General features: G+C 36.4%; 1 protein-coding gene across 1 annotated transcript in view; it reads right to left on the bottom strand.

The window, feature by feature from the left end:
* Positions 1-14,169, bottom strand: part of LOC136815362 (meiosis regulator and mRNA stability factor 1-like) — a gene marked incomplete in the record, with an annotated part of 34,919 nt that extends 20,750 nt beyond the window's left edge. Inside the window, 2 exon segments of the mRNA XM_067071803.1 lie at positions 1-58; positions 13,903-14,169. Coding sequence (XP_066927904.1) covers positions 1-58; positions 13,903-14,050 — 206 coding nt within the window.
* Positions 14,170-14,503: the final 334 nt, after the last annotated feature.

Here is a 14,503-nt window from a genome sequence, read left to right as displayed (position 1 = left end):
CCATCCATCTCTCTAGCGGCCATTTCGGCAACTTCATTATTCAGGAAATAAACCAAAGCTTTAAAATAAAAAAAAGTTGATTTCAAAAAAAAGTTTTACTTGACTTTTGGCAAAAAACTAAAAAGTACGAATCTAAAACTTTTTTATTGGAAAGGGGAAAACCAAACTTAAATTTTAAGCTTATTTTAGCTTTTGTAAGTGATATGAAATTAAATGATGTGCACCAAATGCAACTCTGCAAGCGGTTTTAAGTACCTGAAAATCGTACCGGTCTTCAGAAGGTCTAAATGATTCAGTAAAAATTTACCAAAAGGCGGCTATGAGTCTAGTTAATTTTAGCGCCCAATCTTCTTTTAATAACAATTTTTTGATATATTGTTACTTACAAAGACTGACAATTTCCATCGAAAAAATCTGCTGCAGCTAAGTTCTACCATTTTGAGCGGCTTTGAAGATTTAGCTGAGTTGAGAAAAGCCACCCCCAGAACACCCGCGAACTCCCTCACAGGTGAAATTTTTTAAGTCTGTCAATCATTTTTGTCAAGCTAAGTGTACACTTTTCAATTCTAGCTTTCCATAGTGCTGCGGATCATCAGTGGATAAATTGTCAACTTTTTCAAGAAAAAAAGGAAAATACAAAAGTTGTGTTTTTACTGCTGTATTCACAATTCATAGTGTCAGTATGGGTTTATGTCCCAGGCAAAAATCAGGTTCTCCTGAGCTTTAAAAAGTACCCTCAAAGATTCATGAAGCTTCTGGTAAATTGTGCTGCAATTTGAAGGTTTTTAAGATGAAATATTTAGCACATGTTATTGCGCCCGAAGGGCGCTTTATAGTCCTTCCCGCATATATATTCAACTTTTACATAATGGATAGAATCTCACTTTGAACGCTATTGTTTCTTGTCTTGATCATTCAAACTTCAGGAATTTGAAGAAAAAAAACAGACTAAAATAAAATCTAATTTCATGCAGGATATGCAAAAGCATCTTCTAAATTCCAGGTTTATTTATTTGAACATAGCATGAATAGAAACGTCGTCTAAAAAACGCACAAAGATGGCGGAAAAAATTCAAGAAAATAATCAAAAATCACCATCAATAAACGACTTTTGCAGCCCGTCAAAGTGCATCATAAATGAAGAAAACGCACTATGACCATGTTATGGTCAACGAAATGAAAGAAACTATCGATACCAGAATAACCACGCTTGAAAAGAAGATTGAAAACATCATGGAAAAGAAAGAAGAGAAGAGACCACCAATGAGCTACGCTAAAATCACATCCAAACACGTCGAGAAAAACATTGGAGATGCGATTCGAAAAGAAAAGCAGGAGGAGCAGCTGATTCGATCTACAGCACGCAACCTAATTTTTCATGGGATTGATGAATCGACAGATGAAACTGAAGAAGAAACAAAAATCGAGGACGAAGAATTTATCTATGACAAAATTATTGGTCGGCGGCTCCATCTGAGGAATATAAAGATTACCGAGACGCAGCGGATCGGTAAATTTACGAAAGAAAGAGAAGAAAAAGCGAGATACCGACCAATCAAAGTTGCTTTTACGAACGAAGAGGACAAGAATACAGTGTTGCAAGCAATAACAAAAGAAAAAGGCTTTCCTTACAGGGCTCGAAATAACGGTCGGACATCGGACATTATAATATTGTTTTACAAATTCGCAGGCCACCGTGCGGACACATGGGCCTCTATGAATCGCTCATACATTTTGGGTTAATTATTTACATTGTTATAATATAGACAGGTATGCAACAATAGTGACACTTTCAATCATATTCAAACTTTTTAGCTTTCCAGGCCACACTAAGGGTCTCTTTAAATTCTTCCACTGAGGATGAGTTGACTACTTTTGAAGGCAAACTATTCCACTGCTTAATGCCCCGATAGTATAGGGAGTTACTCTGCGGACCGCGAACACCATCGTTCCCAAAGATTACTATTAATTCAGAGTCGTGCGTTCTCATAGGTCTCACTCGCTGGTTACATTTCTTAGGGATGCAAGATTTGTCATAGTAGTTTAGATGTTTAAAGATCTCAACCATGTCACTTACCTCGCGTCTGTATTTTAGACTAGTTATTCCGATTCTTTGCATTCGATTTTCATAGCTTAGCTGTCCACATGTCTCAACTGTTTTAGATGCGCGCCGCTGAACACCTTCTATCAATCTCGCGTGTTTTTTCAGTTTTGGTGACCAGATAACTTGGGCGTATTCTAAGTGTGGTCTGTGTCCGACCCAATTGCTGAAATGTCCGACCCAAATCGATTCTAGTCGGACATCATGTCCGACCCAATTACTTTCGGTGCCTTCAAATAAATTGTCAGATGCGTTGTGAACTTTCCAAAAGAAATTATAATTTACATAGAATTAGTAACTTCTTTATTTACACACAAAAACTCTCAAAGTTGCGATCATTAGTGTTAGATATTCATTTTGTGTGATGCTTTTTCTCAACAAATGAAAGCATGCTTCAAGTAAAAATCATGGGCTTCTGACCATTAATTGGCATTTGTTTAGCTTCTTTGTGATCAATGTGAAATTCTATCAGAAGCTTTTATTAGACTTGAAGTATACCCCACATAAAAATCAATCGGACATGCCCGACCCATTTTACTTTAAAAGCCTTAGGACATGTCCGACCCAAATCAATTTTTGATCGGACAATGTGTCCGACCACCTAAATATCGTTATTTCAAGCCCTGCCTTACCGAGTGACAGAGGATTTGACCAAAAATGAAAGACAGATAATTAAAGAATGGTGTAAGGAAGCCGAAAAAATGAATGCTAAAATCAAGGAAGACAACACAAAATGGAAAGTTCGGGGGAGTCCGCGAAAAAAACTATATTTAAAAAAGATCATTGTAAAAAGTACGAGCGGTTTATAGAGGTTCATGTGTCTTCACGGTGGCCTGCAAACCTGTAAAGCTTTATTATTATTATTATTATTAGAAACGAAGAGTAAACGAGTTCTTTAATCTTATTACGTAGCTCATTTGAGGCAAGTATTTTGGATATTGTTAAAAGCAACTTGTCTTTTTATAAGCAAAATTTTCTCCAGAATTAATTCTGCCTCTTTTCCTGATGTACATGATTGTTCTTTTAAGTAAATCTGAGTTGAGGCTTGAGTTGTTATATTATATTTCTAATGTTTTAAATAAAATAGAACTGCTGTTCTCAGGGTCTAATCTTTGAAATCTTCAGTCTCATGCTTTTATAAAACTGTTTCTTACAAATAAAAAAGCGTGTACAGTCTCAGTTGTTTGTATATAGTCGAACGTGCGCAACGCACTGGGCTCAACTTCAGTGCCTTCAAACTAATCATAGGCCCAATTGTAGAACCCCAGATATTCACCCAAGGAACAAGTGTGCAAAATTTTAGCCAAATCCAAGCATTTTTGAAGTCTCCAGGCTGCCCTAAAGTTTTAGCCTCGTTTTGGCGAAAAACTCGTCCCCAGGCCCCAAAAATCAAAATTTTCAAAAAAAGAAAAAAACACCCCCAGATATTCACTCAAGGAACAAGTGTGCAAAATTTCAGCCAAATCCAAGCATTTTTGAAGTCTACAGGCTGCCCTAAAGTTTTTGTGACAGACAGACAGACACACACACAGACAGACAGACAGACAGAAAGACATTGTCAAAAATAGTCGAACGTGCGCAACGCACTGGGCTCAACTTCAGTGCCTTCAAACTATTCATAGGCCCAATTGTAGAACCCCAGATATTCACCCAAGGAACAAGTGTGCCAAATTTCAGCCAAATCGAACAATTTTTGAAGTCTCCAGGCTGCCCTAAAGTTTTAGCCTCGTTTTGGCGAAATCTCGTCCCCGGGCCCCAAAAATCAAAATTTTTGAAAAATAAAAGAAACACGTCCTCAGATAATCACCCAAGGAATAAGTGTGCAAAATTTCAGCCAAATCGAACAATTTTTGAAGTCTCCAGGCTGCCCTAAAGTTTTAGCCTCGTTTTGGAGAAAAACTCGTCCCCAGGCCCAAAAATCAAAATTTTTGAAAAATAAAAAAAACAACCAGATATTCACCCAAGGAACAAGTGTGCAAAATTTCAGCCAAATCGAACAATTTTTGAAGTCTCCAGGCTGCCCCAAAGTTTTGGCCTCGTTTTGGCGAAAAACTCGTCCCCAGGCCCCAAAAATCAAAATTTTCAAAAAATGAAAAATAAATCCCCAGATATTCACCCAAGAACAAGTGTGCCAAATTTCAGCCAAATCCGACCATTTTTGAAGTCTCCAGGCTGCCCAAAAGTTTTAGCCTCGTTTTGACGAAAAACTCGCCCCTAGGCCTCAAAAATCAAAATTTTCAAAAAATTAAAAAAAACAACCCCCGATATTCACCCAAGGAACAAGTGTGCCAAATTTCAGCCAAATCCGACCATTTTTAAAGTCTCCAGGCTGCCCTAAAGTTTTAGCCTCGTTTTGACGAAAAACTCGTCCCCAGGCCCCAAAAATCAAAATTTTTAAAAAATAAAAAAAACACCCCCAGATATTTTCCCAAGGAACAAGTGTGCCAAATTTCAGCCAAATCCAAGCATTTTTGAAGTCTCCAGGCTGCCCTAAAGTTTTTGTGACAGACAGACACACACACACACACAGACAGACAGACCGACATTGTCAGATTGTAGCTCAACTGAAGTTGAGAATTGTATTTTTGAAGTCTACAGGCTGCCCTAAAGTTTTTGTGACAGACAGACAGACACACACACAGACAGACAGACAGACAGACAGAAAGACATTGTCAAATTGTAGCTCAACTGAAGTTGAGAATTTAAAAACGACTTAATTTGTTGTTTTTCAGGCCATGCTACCCAAAAATGAGTCTGTGGGCGAAAAGATAACAAGTGATACTTTTATCGACCTACCTGGTTATGCATTTAACACATATATAATTGATATCTACGTGAGCATGACCATTAAGCAATCGGCAGGTCCAAAATGCATAAAACATAATGTATATTGCATAATGCATAATATTTGAAAATTGTCAATTTTAGAGGCTATAATAAAGAGAATTTGAAATATAGTACTTTCAACAAAACAAATCTACCAGAAAATAAAGGGTAGAAAGCTGTAAATTTGAATTTTGGATGATGAAGAAAATTCATGATCCATTGAAAATGCTTGCTGCCATTTTGATTTCCAAAATTGTATTTTACAGAACGTAGTATAGTGTAGAAAAAACACGAAAATATCTCCTCCGTATATTACTTTTCTAACTCGAAAGCGTAAATTTTATAGTAACCCGGGGGGGGGGGTACTAGGGTTGGCGAATGAGGGGTATGTGCGGACGGGACCTCCGAAAACCCACCCTTAGAGAGACTGATTTTTGCTGAAAAGGTGACCCTTAGAGACTTTTTGAATTTTTTTTTCGATTTTTGACAAGAGTCATACCCTTAGAGAGACTTTTTACAATTTTTTCTCTGGAAATCAAAAAATTTCCTAAAAATCCTGAATTTTCCGACCCTTAGAGAGACTAATTTAAAACTTTTTGATTTTTCCGACCCTTAGAGAGACTTTGAAAGGTGAAAAAACCAACCCTTACCGTCCGCACATACCCATCATCCATTTTTGCCTAAGTACCCCCCCCCCAGAATAGTAACCAAGATCTTTATTCTGGGTTTTCTCAGAGACCTTTTCGAACAATTGCTAATAAATTTCAACGGGTTTTCCTTCTTACAAAGCATTAACCATGTGAATGCTTTTTGTCAGATAAGCCAATATCCAGCCAATATAAAGTAAAGAGCTTCATGCAAAAGCTAGATCAAAGAAAATTAGAATATAGACTTCGAATCTTTTTACATTCGAATGTTTATGTGTTTACTTTTTTTTGAGTAAGAAGAAGGGGGAAACCTTTCTGATCTGTTGCATCTTCTTATTATTTATGCTGACGGAAAACCCTTTGTTGTTATGATTCGAATGTTTTCTCTTTCGTTCAGATTCGAAAAGTAAATATCATGTCTGGGGAAATCCCTCCGGAATCCCTCTAATTGGAATGTTTTCTTAAAGAAACTCTTCTAAAGAGGTTTTTGCGGTTTTAGCCTCTACAAAGGAGAGTTTTAGAAAATATAAAAATCTTCTGTAAATTACACAATACTATTATGCGTTTATGCAATATGCATTATGTTTTATGCATTTTGTAGCTGCCGATTAAACAATCATTCAGAACACAAATAGTGACGATCTATTAAAATTAGCCCTTTGTTTCTTATAAAAAATGTTTAGAAACCAAAATTTCATGCTCTTAAAATATTCTTTCATATTCAATACTTCGTGAGCAAAAAAAACATATATCTCATAAAAAAATTCAGTAATTTGGCTAAGAACATTGATGTATGCTTATTAATAGTGATTCTTATAGATAAAGATGCGTTTTTTGAGCTGAAAAATTATTTTTTTACAAAAATTAGCTTGAGCCATCTTTTACCTACTTTCATGCAAAAAATCATTCGAGGGTTTATAGTTATGCATCTTTGTGCAAAAAATCATAAAGAATGAAAAAGTCAATCTCGAAAAGAGCTAATACCTAAGTAATTGATAATCCAATTTGGACAGTTTTTCTATAAAACACGCTAAGCAACCAAAATTTCATGTCAAACACCCATTTATTCTTTAAAAGTAAGCCCTCATGAGCAAAAAAAAAACAAAACATCTATCTCATAAAAAAATTGAGTAATTTGTCTAAGAACATTGATGTATGCTTATCTAATAGTGATTCTTATAAATAAACATGCGTTTTTTGAGCCAACAAAATTTCTTTTGCAAAATCTGCTTGAGCCATCTTTTACCTATGATGGTACCTTACTTTCATGCAAAAAATCTGAAAAATGAATGATCCAATTTTTCACAAAGTCCAAAAAACCCGATTTTAGCCGTTTTTTGGCCCAAATTTGCTCCGTCACATTCGAGGGTTTATAGTTATGCATCTTTGTGCAAAAAATCAGAAAAAACTAATGAGTCAATCTCAAGAAAACTTGGTAACGAACGGACGAACAGACAGACGGACAGAGGTTAATTTATAGGACCTCCACCCCACCGGGGTAGGTCCAAAAATAAAATAGAATTTCTCCTTTAACATCTCCTAAAAAGGCAGCAAAAACTACTACATCTTGACAAAAATGCAAAGTAGAAAATAAAAAGACGCAAGAGCTCGAATTCATGGATAAAATGAAAAATTGAACATGAAATTCTCAAAACCTTGCAAAAACTACCAAAATACTTCAAATTTGGGAGTTATAATATAAAGCAATGAAAATAAAATGTACTAGGCTACCAAAATCAATTTCATTTTTATTTTGACATTTGGGATTTCAGGGTCGGTCGGACTGTAAAACAAGTAATCAAATTGGTCTTGCCTAATCACTTTTTATAAGCAACTTTTTGCTACCCTGAGTAGCAGAGGCCAAGTTTTAAAAGGACAAGCTAGATCCTGAATGGACCTACCTGATGATGAAAGTTAGATAGCAATGCGAGGAGAAAAATGATAAAAATCAGTTGGAAAATGTAGCGTTTAGCAAAGATGCATAACGCAATAAATTCATCATTGATTGTTGATGGGGGGGGGGAGAGTAGACTAGCAAGCGTCACAGGAACGCGGGAAAAGTGCTTATAATAAAGAGTTCTTATAAAAAATAGAAATTGCCGCGGGAGAGTGGTTTGGAAAGATTCAGTGAACATATAGAAAAATCTGTCTTTAAAGTATTCATGATATGCACCATTGCAATGTCTCCCGTTCCACCCAATAGCTGATTGGTTGAAAGTGACGTATTGACTGCTTTTACGTCGCTTCCAACCAATCAGCTATTGGGTCCATGACGTAATGTCAGAAGACATTGCAGTGGTGCATATCATGAATAAAACGAGAATGATTCTGAAAGAAGTTACTTGACGATTCTCTTACAAAGAATCGCTCGCTCACTCGCTGGCTGAAAGTGAAAGTGAAAGTAGTGAAAGTGAAACTGTCAGTCAGCAAACGCAGGCGCAAACGCCTATACTCGTTCTTCTATATCTCAGCCTTGAATAATCGCTTGTGGTAAAAAAAAGATTGAAGAAAAAAAAACTTAAGAAAGTTCTTATTAAGTGATGCTATCACAGGGGGGGGGGTCCATGTACAAAAAAGCGGCATGTATCATGGGGTGGGTGGGTGTTTTCAAAATTTTTTTGCTGTTTAGTACTTGTGTACTATACATGGGGGTGTCAGGGTCAAATTTCTGATTTGCTGTTTAGTATACGTGTACTATACAGGGGGTGTCAGGGTCAAATTTCGGATTTTCTGCTTAGTATTTGTGTACTAAAAAGCCAAAATTATATTTGGTATATTTGGCAGTTTGCTTGATAGTATATTGTATTATACAGGGGGTGTCAGGGTGTATTTGGGAGTTTGCTGGATAGTACTGTGATAGTATATTGTAAAATATAGGGGGGGGGTTGGGGTGTTTTTGGGAGTTTGCTGGATATTATTTTGTACATTTTGTACTATAGGGGTGGGTGGGTGTTTAAAATCGAAATTTGCTACAAAGTACTGATACATGCGGCTGTTTTGTACATGGACCCCCCTGGCTATCATAGCTTATCTAAACCTTACACAGAGAGCGGAGGTATGCTAGTTACTTGTTTGATTGACCTTCATTATAATAGAAAGAGAATTAAAAAAATAAATTTGAAGAATTGAAAAATTTGACACCCAGCGGGATCGAACTCGGAAACCCATGCTTATGAGACAGACGCTCTAACCGCTTGAGCTAACCACGCTTGGAGAGTGTGAGGGAAAGCGTGAACTTATAAGAAAGAAAAAGGAAAGAAAGAAACGAGAAGAAAATTAGTTCCCGCTTTGATTTTATCATCGAAACAAAAGGATCAGTCACGCCGACATTCCTTTCCACACGTCAGCAATCTAGTTTTTATAAATATAAAAACTAGATTGTAAGGATGATTCTAAAAAAGAATAGCCGTTTTTTTAGAGGACTTCGTTTATACTTCTTTTCTTTTTTCTTTACAGAATCAATAAGTCATCAACATCCACAGATTCCACAATTTTACTCATCAGAAACTTTTAAATTATTGTCTGCAATTATAACTTTTTTGAAACCGTTTCAAAATTAACCAATCTTAATATTAATCTAACTCTCTGTAGCAGGAATCTTGCTTTCTGAATGATCTCTTTTTATATCCTTTCATGGCATCTGCATTCCTCCATTTAGCATGACTAAATGAATCATTTTTCATAACTAAATAAGTTGGCAGACCCTATTGTGATTCTCTTATTATTTTTGTCAATTGAAGTTTATTTTGTCAACTAAATTACAATGAATCATTTTTAATGCCCTAAAAGCCCTCTGTCAGCTCTCTCTCTCAGTCAGTCCCCGACTGCCATTTCAAATCCAGTCATACTTTCTTCATCATAACACAACAAGTAATCTCTGCGGTGAGAAGTTCATATCGAAATCTGCAAAAAAAATGAAAGTACTCTTCTACTGATTGCTTCTTGGAGCTCCTTCGCAGAATATTTATTTAATTTCCACCAATGAGATTGTCGCATTTCATACAACCCTTCATTTTGGCACCCGTGGCCTTTCAGTGTCTTGCCTGACACAAGCAGCTGTAAAGTCTGACCCTTATAAAACTTCTTTTATTTGTTTCAATCCATGATCCTAAGGTGTGTAAACTGTTCCTCATCTTCAATTCTCCGAAGAAAACTGAAATTTGATGCGAGAGTTAGATTTTCAACAAAGTGCCACAAAAAAACATCAAATTAAAAGAAGAACTTAAATTCTAAAATATTTTTTGAAAAATTGGTGTAAAAAAGTGAGACATGGAAAAGTTTTATTTTTTATTGCTTTTTTAATTGAAATAAGAGATTTGGAAAATTTTCTATGTTTAGTTTTTTGCACAAGCATTAATTAAAATTTCATAATATTTTATTGCTCTTAGTAACATTTTATTTATTTATTCATATTTCTTTTTTTTAAACAAACAAATGGATGGGTCCTAGGACCTGTTTTAATTGGGCAAGATAAACTTGATTTCAGATTATTTTGATGCACTGCTACAGGAAAAATATTTGATAAAATCGTAAGGTATTTGATACAATCAGAGGTATTCAATACATTATTATTGATCATTATCGATTACTTCGATCACAATCAAAAGGACCCTCCTGGCGCTCCGGAAACGCCTAGAGCAAAAAGTGCTGTTTTTTTCGTGCTCCGGAACACCAGAAGATTCCGGAGCACGATTTTCGATGATTAGTCTGCACCGGAAGTCTCCGGTGTCCTGGAAGCAAGATAGCCGCGATATAATTAGGAGGCAATCACAAATATCTTTGTTATGCGTCGCCCGACCGACTCTCGAAAATTGAGTAGAATTGAGTCGGTAAATTTGTCGGACTTTTTCTGTCGATGACGTTTCCTTTGTTCAAAAATTTTATTATTGCCGATATTTTGCAAGCACATTCCTGGCATTTTGACTTTGTTTATCATTACATGCGCCATTTTGGGTCGGAGGTCACAGCGTTCAAAGGTCAAAATTTGAAACCACCCATAACACGCGGTTGTTTTACTTACTTTGGTATACTTCGGTTTGATTTGATGATATTCATCTGTCCAGCTCGTTGAGCCCAACACGTATAATTTGATCGAAAAGAGCATTTGATTCAGCCAATCTTGTTTGTCGCGACGTAGTGTGAGGTTCGTCGGGTATAGAGCACAGATATTTATCGAGTCGTTTCTTGAACGAATCTTTTGAACAGCCAGTGATATTTCGTATGTCAGAGGGAATACTGTTGAAGAGTTTTGGAGCCTGTACAGCTAAGCTCTCACAAATAAATTTGCGAAAGCTACTTCGTTCGATTGTTCGTAATTCACATTTTCGACCATGACGGCTTGTAGTTGAAGACGAGACACCACCTTTTACAGTGCCATCTCCTTCAGTGTGGCACTATACCCTCTAGTATCGACCAAGTATAAATAATTCTGTATCTCTCTCTCCTCCTTTGTAGAGAATACATTTTCAACATTTTCAATTGTTCCCAATAATCGAAAGCACTAAGGCCTTTGATTTTATTGAAGAAGTTCTTTTGTACTGATTCAATCTGTTCAATTTGGTGGATGCTGTTTGGTGACCAAAGCTGAGAACAGTAGTCGAGGTGAGAGAGAACTAAGGGTTTCCATAACGTTATCATAACATCACTGCTTCTGTTGTTGAATGTTCTCAAAATCCAACTAGAAATGTCCTTAGCTTTTGCTATCATTTTGTTTTTTTTGGCTGCTAGCTGGCTGGCAGTTTCCTTTAAGAATACACTCCAAAAATGGATGACAGAGGTCTTACTTATAATGGAAAACCCAAAAATTTTTACAACTCACTTTTTAGACCCATAACGAGGACACAAAATGAAGATATTTGTGATTGCCGCCTTACGATAGCGGTCGCTGTGCTACTGCTAATTATGTGAAAACTAACTGAACGCACGTTTCAATTTCATTAATGGCTGAACCATCATCCTCAAAGACTGTAAGTATTTTATTTGACCAAAGTCCATCACCTGGGGACAAATATTTTTTGTAACCATGTTTAAAAAACAGTTTTTTAGAACATGTTCAAACAGGTTCAAAATTACTTGCTCCGGTAGCACCGGAAGAGCTACAGAACTTTCTGGAGAAAAAAATAATGTTTTTACTTTTAGCCAGACGGTGTCAATCGAACAAGTTCGAACGAAAATTGCGATCGAACCAATCGGATGTAATTGAACGCAATTGAATCTCAATCGAACGGCTGATTCCTGGGTAATATTCGATTGTGTTCGACTGCGTTCAAATTACGTTCGATTCAGATTCAATTATGTTTAATTAGCTCGATTACTACGATAATCTTCGATAAGAATATTGATTGCAATTAAATTAGCCCACTCCTAGTGCTTTATAGCCTAGCGTGGGTGCCCGGGCGACCGCTCTAATACGTCATTGGAAAAGACGAGAGCGCTTAATGCGATCGAATCGACTGAATCAATTGAATGTAATCAAACATAATTGAATACAATCGAACATAATTGAATTCAATCCCAGACGATCTCAATCGAACGGAATCGACGATCGAACCAATCAAACGCAATCGAACGCAATCGACCGATTGAAATTCGATTGTCGAACGCAATCGAATCTCAATCGAACGTCAAAATTCTGGGTAATATTCGATTGGTTCGATTGTTGTTCGAGTGGTTCGATCGTCGATTCCGTTCAATTGAGATCGTCTGGCTTTATTCTTGCAGCTTCCCAACATCCAAACTCTCAAACATCACAAGCCGAATGAAATTACTTTCGATTTCCCGTATAAATTATGCGATGAACAATCTGGGGGTCAATGAATCGATGATCGAACGCAATCGAACGCAATCGAACATCAATCGAACGCAATCGAACATCAATCGAATCTGAAAATTGCGTTCGATTTGGTTCGACTGGTTCGATCGTCTATTCCGTTCGATTGAGATCGTCTGGACAATCGAACATAATTGAATACAATCGAACATAATTGAATACAATCGAACATAATTGAATACAATCGAAAATAATTGAATACAATCGAACGGCTAATCCTCTGGGAAATATTCGATTACAATTTGATTACGTTACGTTAGACAATCGAATGGCAATTGCGTTCAGTTGATTCGGCGTTCGATCCGTTCTATTGCCCGGTGGGGTACTTAGGCAAAAATAGGTGCTGGGTATGTGCGGACGGTAAGGGTCGGGTTTTTCACCTTTCAAAGTCTCTCTAAGGGTTACAAAAATCAGGAAATTTCAAAGTAGTCTCTCTAAGGGTGGGAAAAATCACGATTTTTAGAAAAAAAATTTGATTTTGAGAGAAAAAATTACAAAAAAGTCTCACTATAAGGGTAGGAAATTTTGAAAATCAGAGATAATTTTTCGAAAAAGTCTAAGGGTCACTTTTTCACTAAAATTTGGTCTCTCTAAGGGTCGGTTTTTGGAGGTCCTGTCCGCACATACCCCTCATTCACCAACCCTATTACCAGTTACATCAATATGCCTTCTTACCTGTCTTTAAAAATATAAATAAAAGTAATCACGGAAAAGGACGCGAAAAAAAAAGACATAAGTGTGAGAACAGAGTAATCAAACTCGTTAGAAAAAGTACCATTAGAAGTCATAAAAAATCAACCTGAATAAATGCAATCGAAATTCCAGAGAACTTCATAATTCCCCAAACAACATTACATTACTATGTCAAACTCCCATCACATAAATTTTACAATTACGTCAGAGTAGACTACGCTCGCCACCGAAGAGGTTTATTTGGAAAGGGTAATTATATTTTATTGTTCGCTTCTTTTTTAAAGATTTGCCAAGTTGGAAAAGTATGAATTTCTTTGTACATATTTTACCTACCCCAAATATTTGGGACGCTGAGTTTTAAACGAATGGTCAAGTTGAAACGAACGATAAATGAATCAAGGTCTGTTTTATTTACCCCCTGGTGACTTAACAAAAGAGACTTAACTCGATGTTACAATCCAATTATTGAAAGTTTGTCTCGGCCTTTTTATAATGAGCGAGACATACGTTCTCTGATTACGCAATTTTCATATCAACATTTTCGAGGCATTTTGATGTAACTGATTACCCCCCGGGGTTCTATTGACACCGTCTGGTTTTAGCTACTCCGGAAAACTCCGGAAGTTTCCAGAGCGCCGGGAGGGGGAGGGTCCTCAATCGAACGTTCGATTGGCGGTACCGTCTGCTCTGGGTTAAAAGAGAAAACATCAAACCCCTCACCCAAACAACATGATATGATATGATGAACAAATAATGAGATCTGTCTGAGCTGACAAGTATGTTGTATGTCAAAGAAAATTTAATACCTGATCTGTGCTTTCCTTTTTCCTTCATCGCTTGCACTTTTTTAACAGGACCAAATTTTTTAAAGCTTTGATGAAGTGATTTTTCATCAATAATTTCACTTGAAAAGTTGACTAAAACTGGGAAGCACTTCCCTACTGAAATTTCCATAATGACTTTTCATGAACAGGGGCATCTACTTCATGAAAATGCTTTATTTTGATTCGTTTTATGTTATTTATTTTTTGAGAATTTGGTTTTGAAGTGCGTCTGCCTTCCGCGTCTCCATTTTCGTATTGCTAGAAAATTTCCTCGCGGTACCAAAAAGTCGTATAAATTATGCGAATATTCAAAGGTCTATCTAGACTGCATAACAAAAACCAATTGTGTTTTTCTCGTCTTCGATCGTCTTCTGCGTTTAAAATGTCAATAGGATAAACTCATTTTCATGTTTTAACTGAAGGAAAAATCTGTGAAAATATTTCAATCTGTATTTTTAATTGAAATGTTTTGAGTTTTTAGTTGTTTAACCCATTGAGTTTCAAGCCGAAGGCTAGAGGTCAATCTCTAACCTTTCTCAGGCAAGAAAAATTGAAGCCTTAAAATATGCGCCGTATTTTTGAT

The sequence above is a fragment of the Clytia hemisphaerica genome, unplaced genomic scaffold, assembly GCF_902728285.1.
Source record: "Clytia hemisphaerica strain Z4C2 unplaced genomic scaffold, Clytia hemisphaerica genome assembly, whole genome shotgun sequence".
Lineage (NCBI taxonomy): Eukaryota > Metazoa > Cnidaria > Hydrozoa > Leptothecata > Clytiidae > Clytia > Clytia hemisphaerica.
This window is presented reverse-complemented; position numbering and strand designations above follow the sequence as displayed.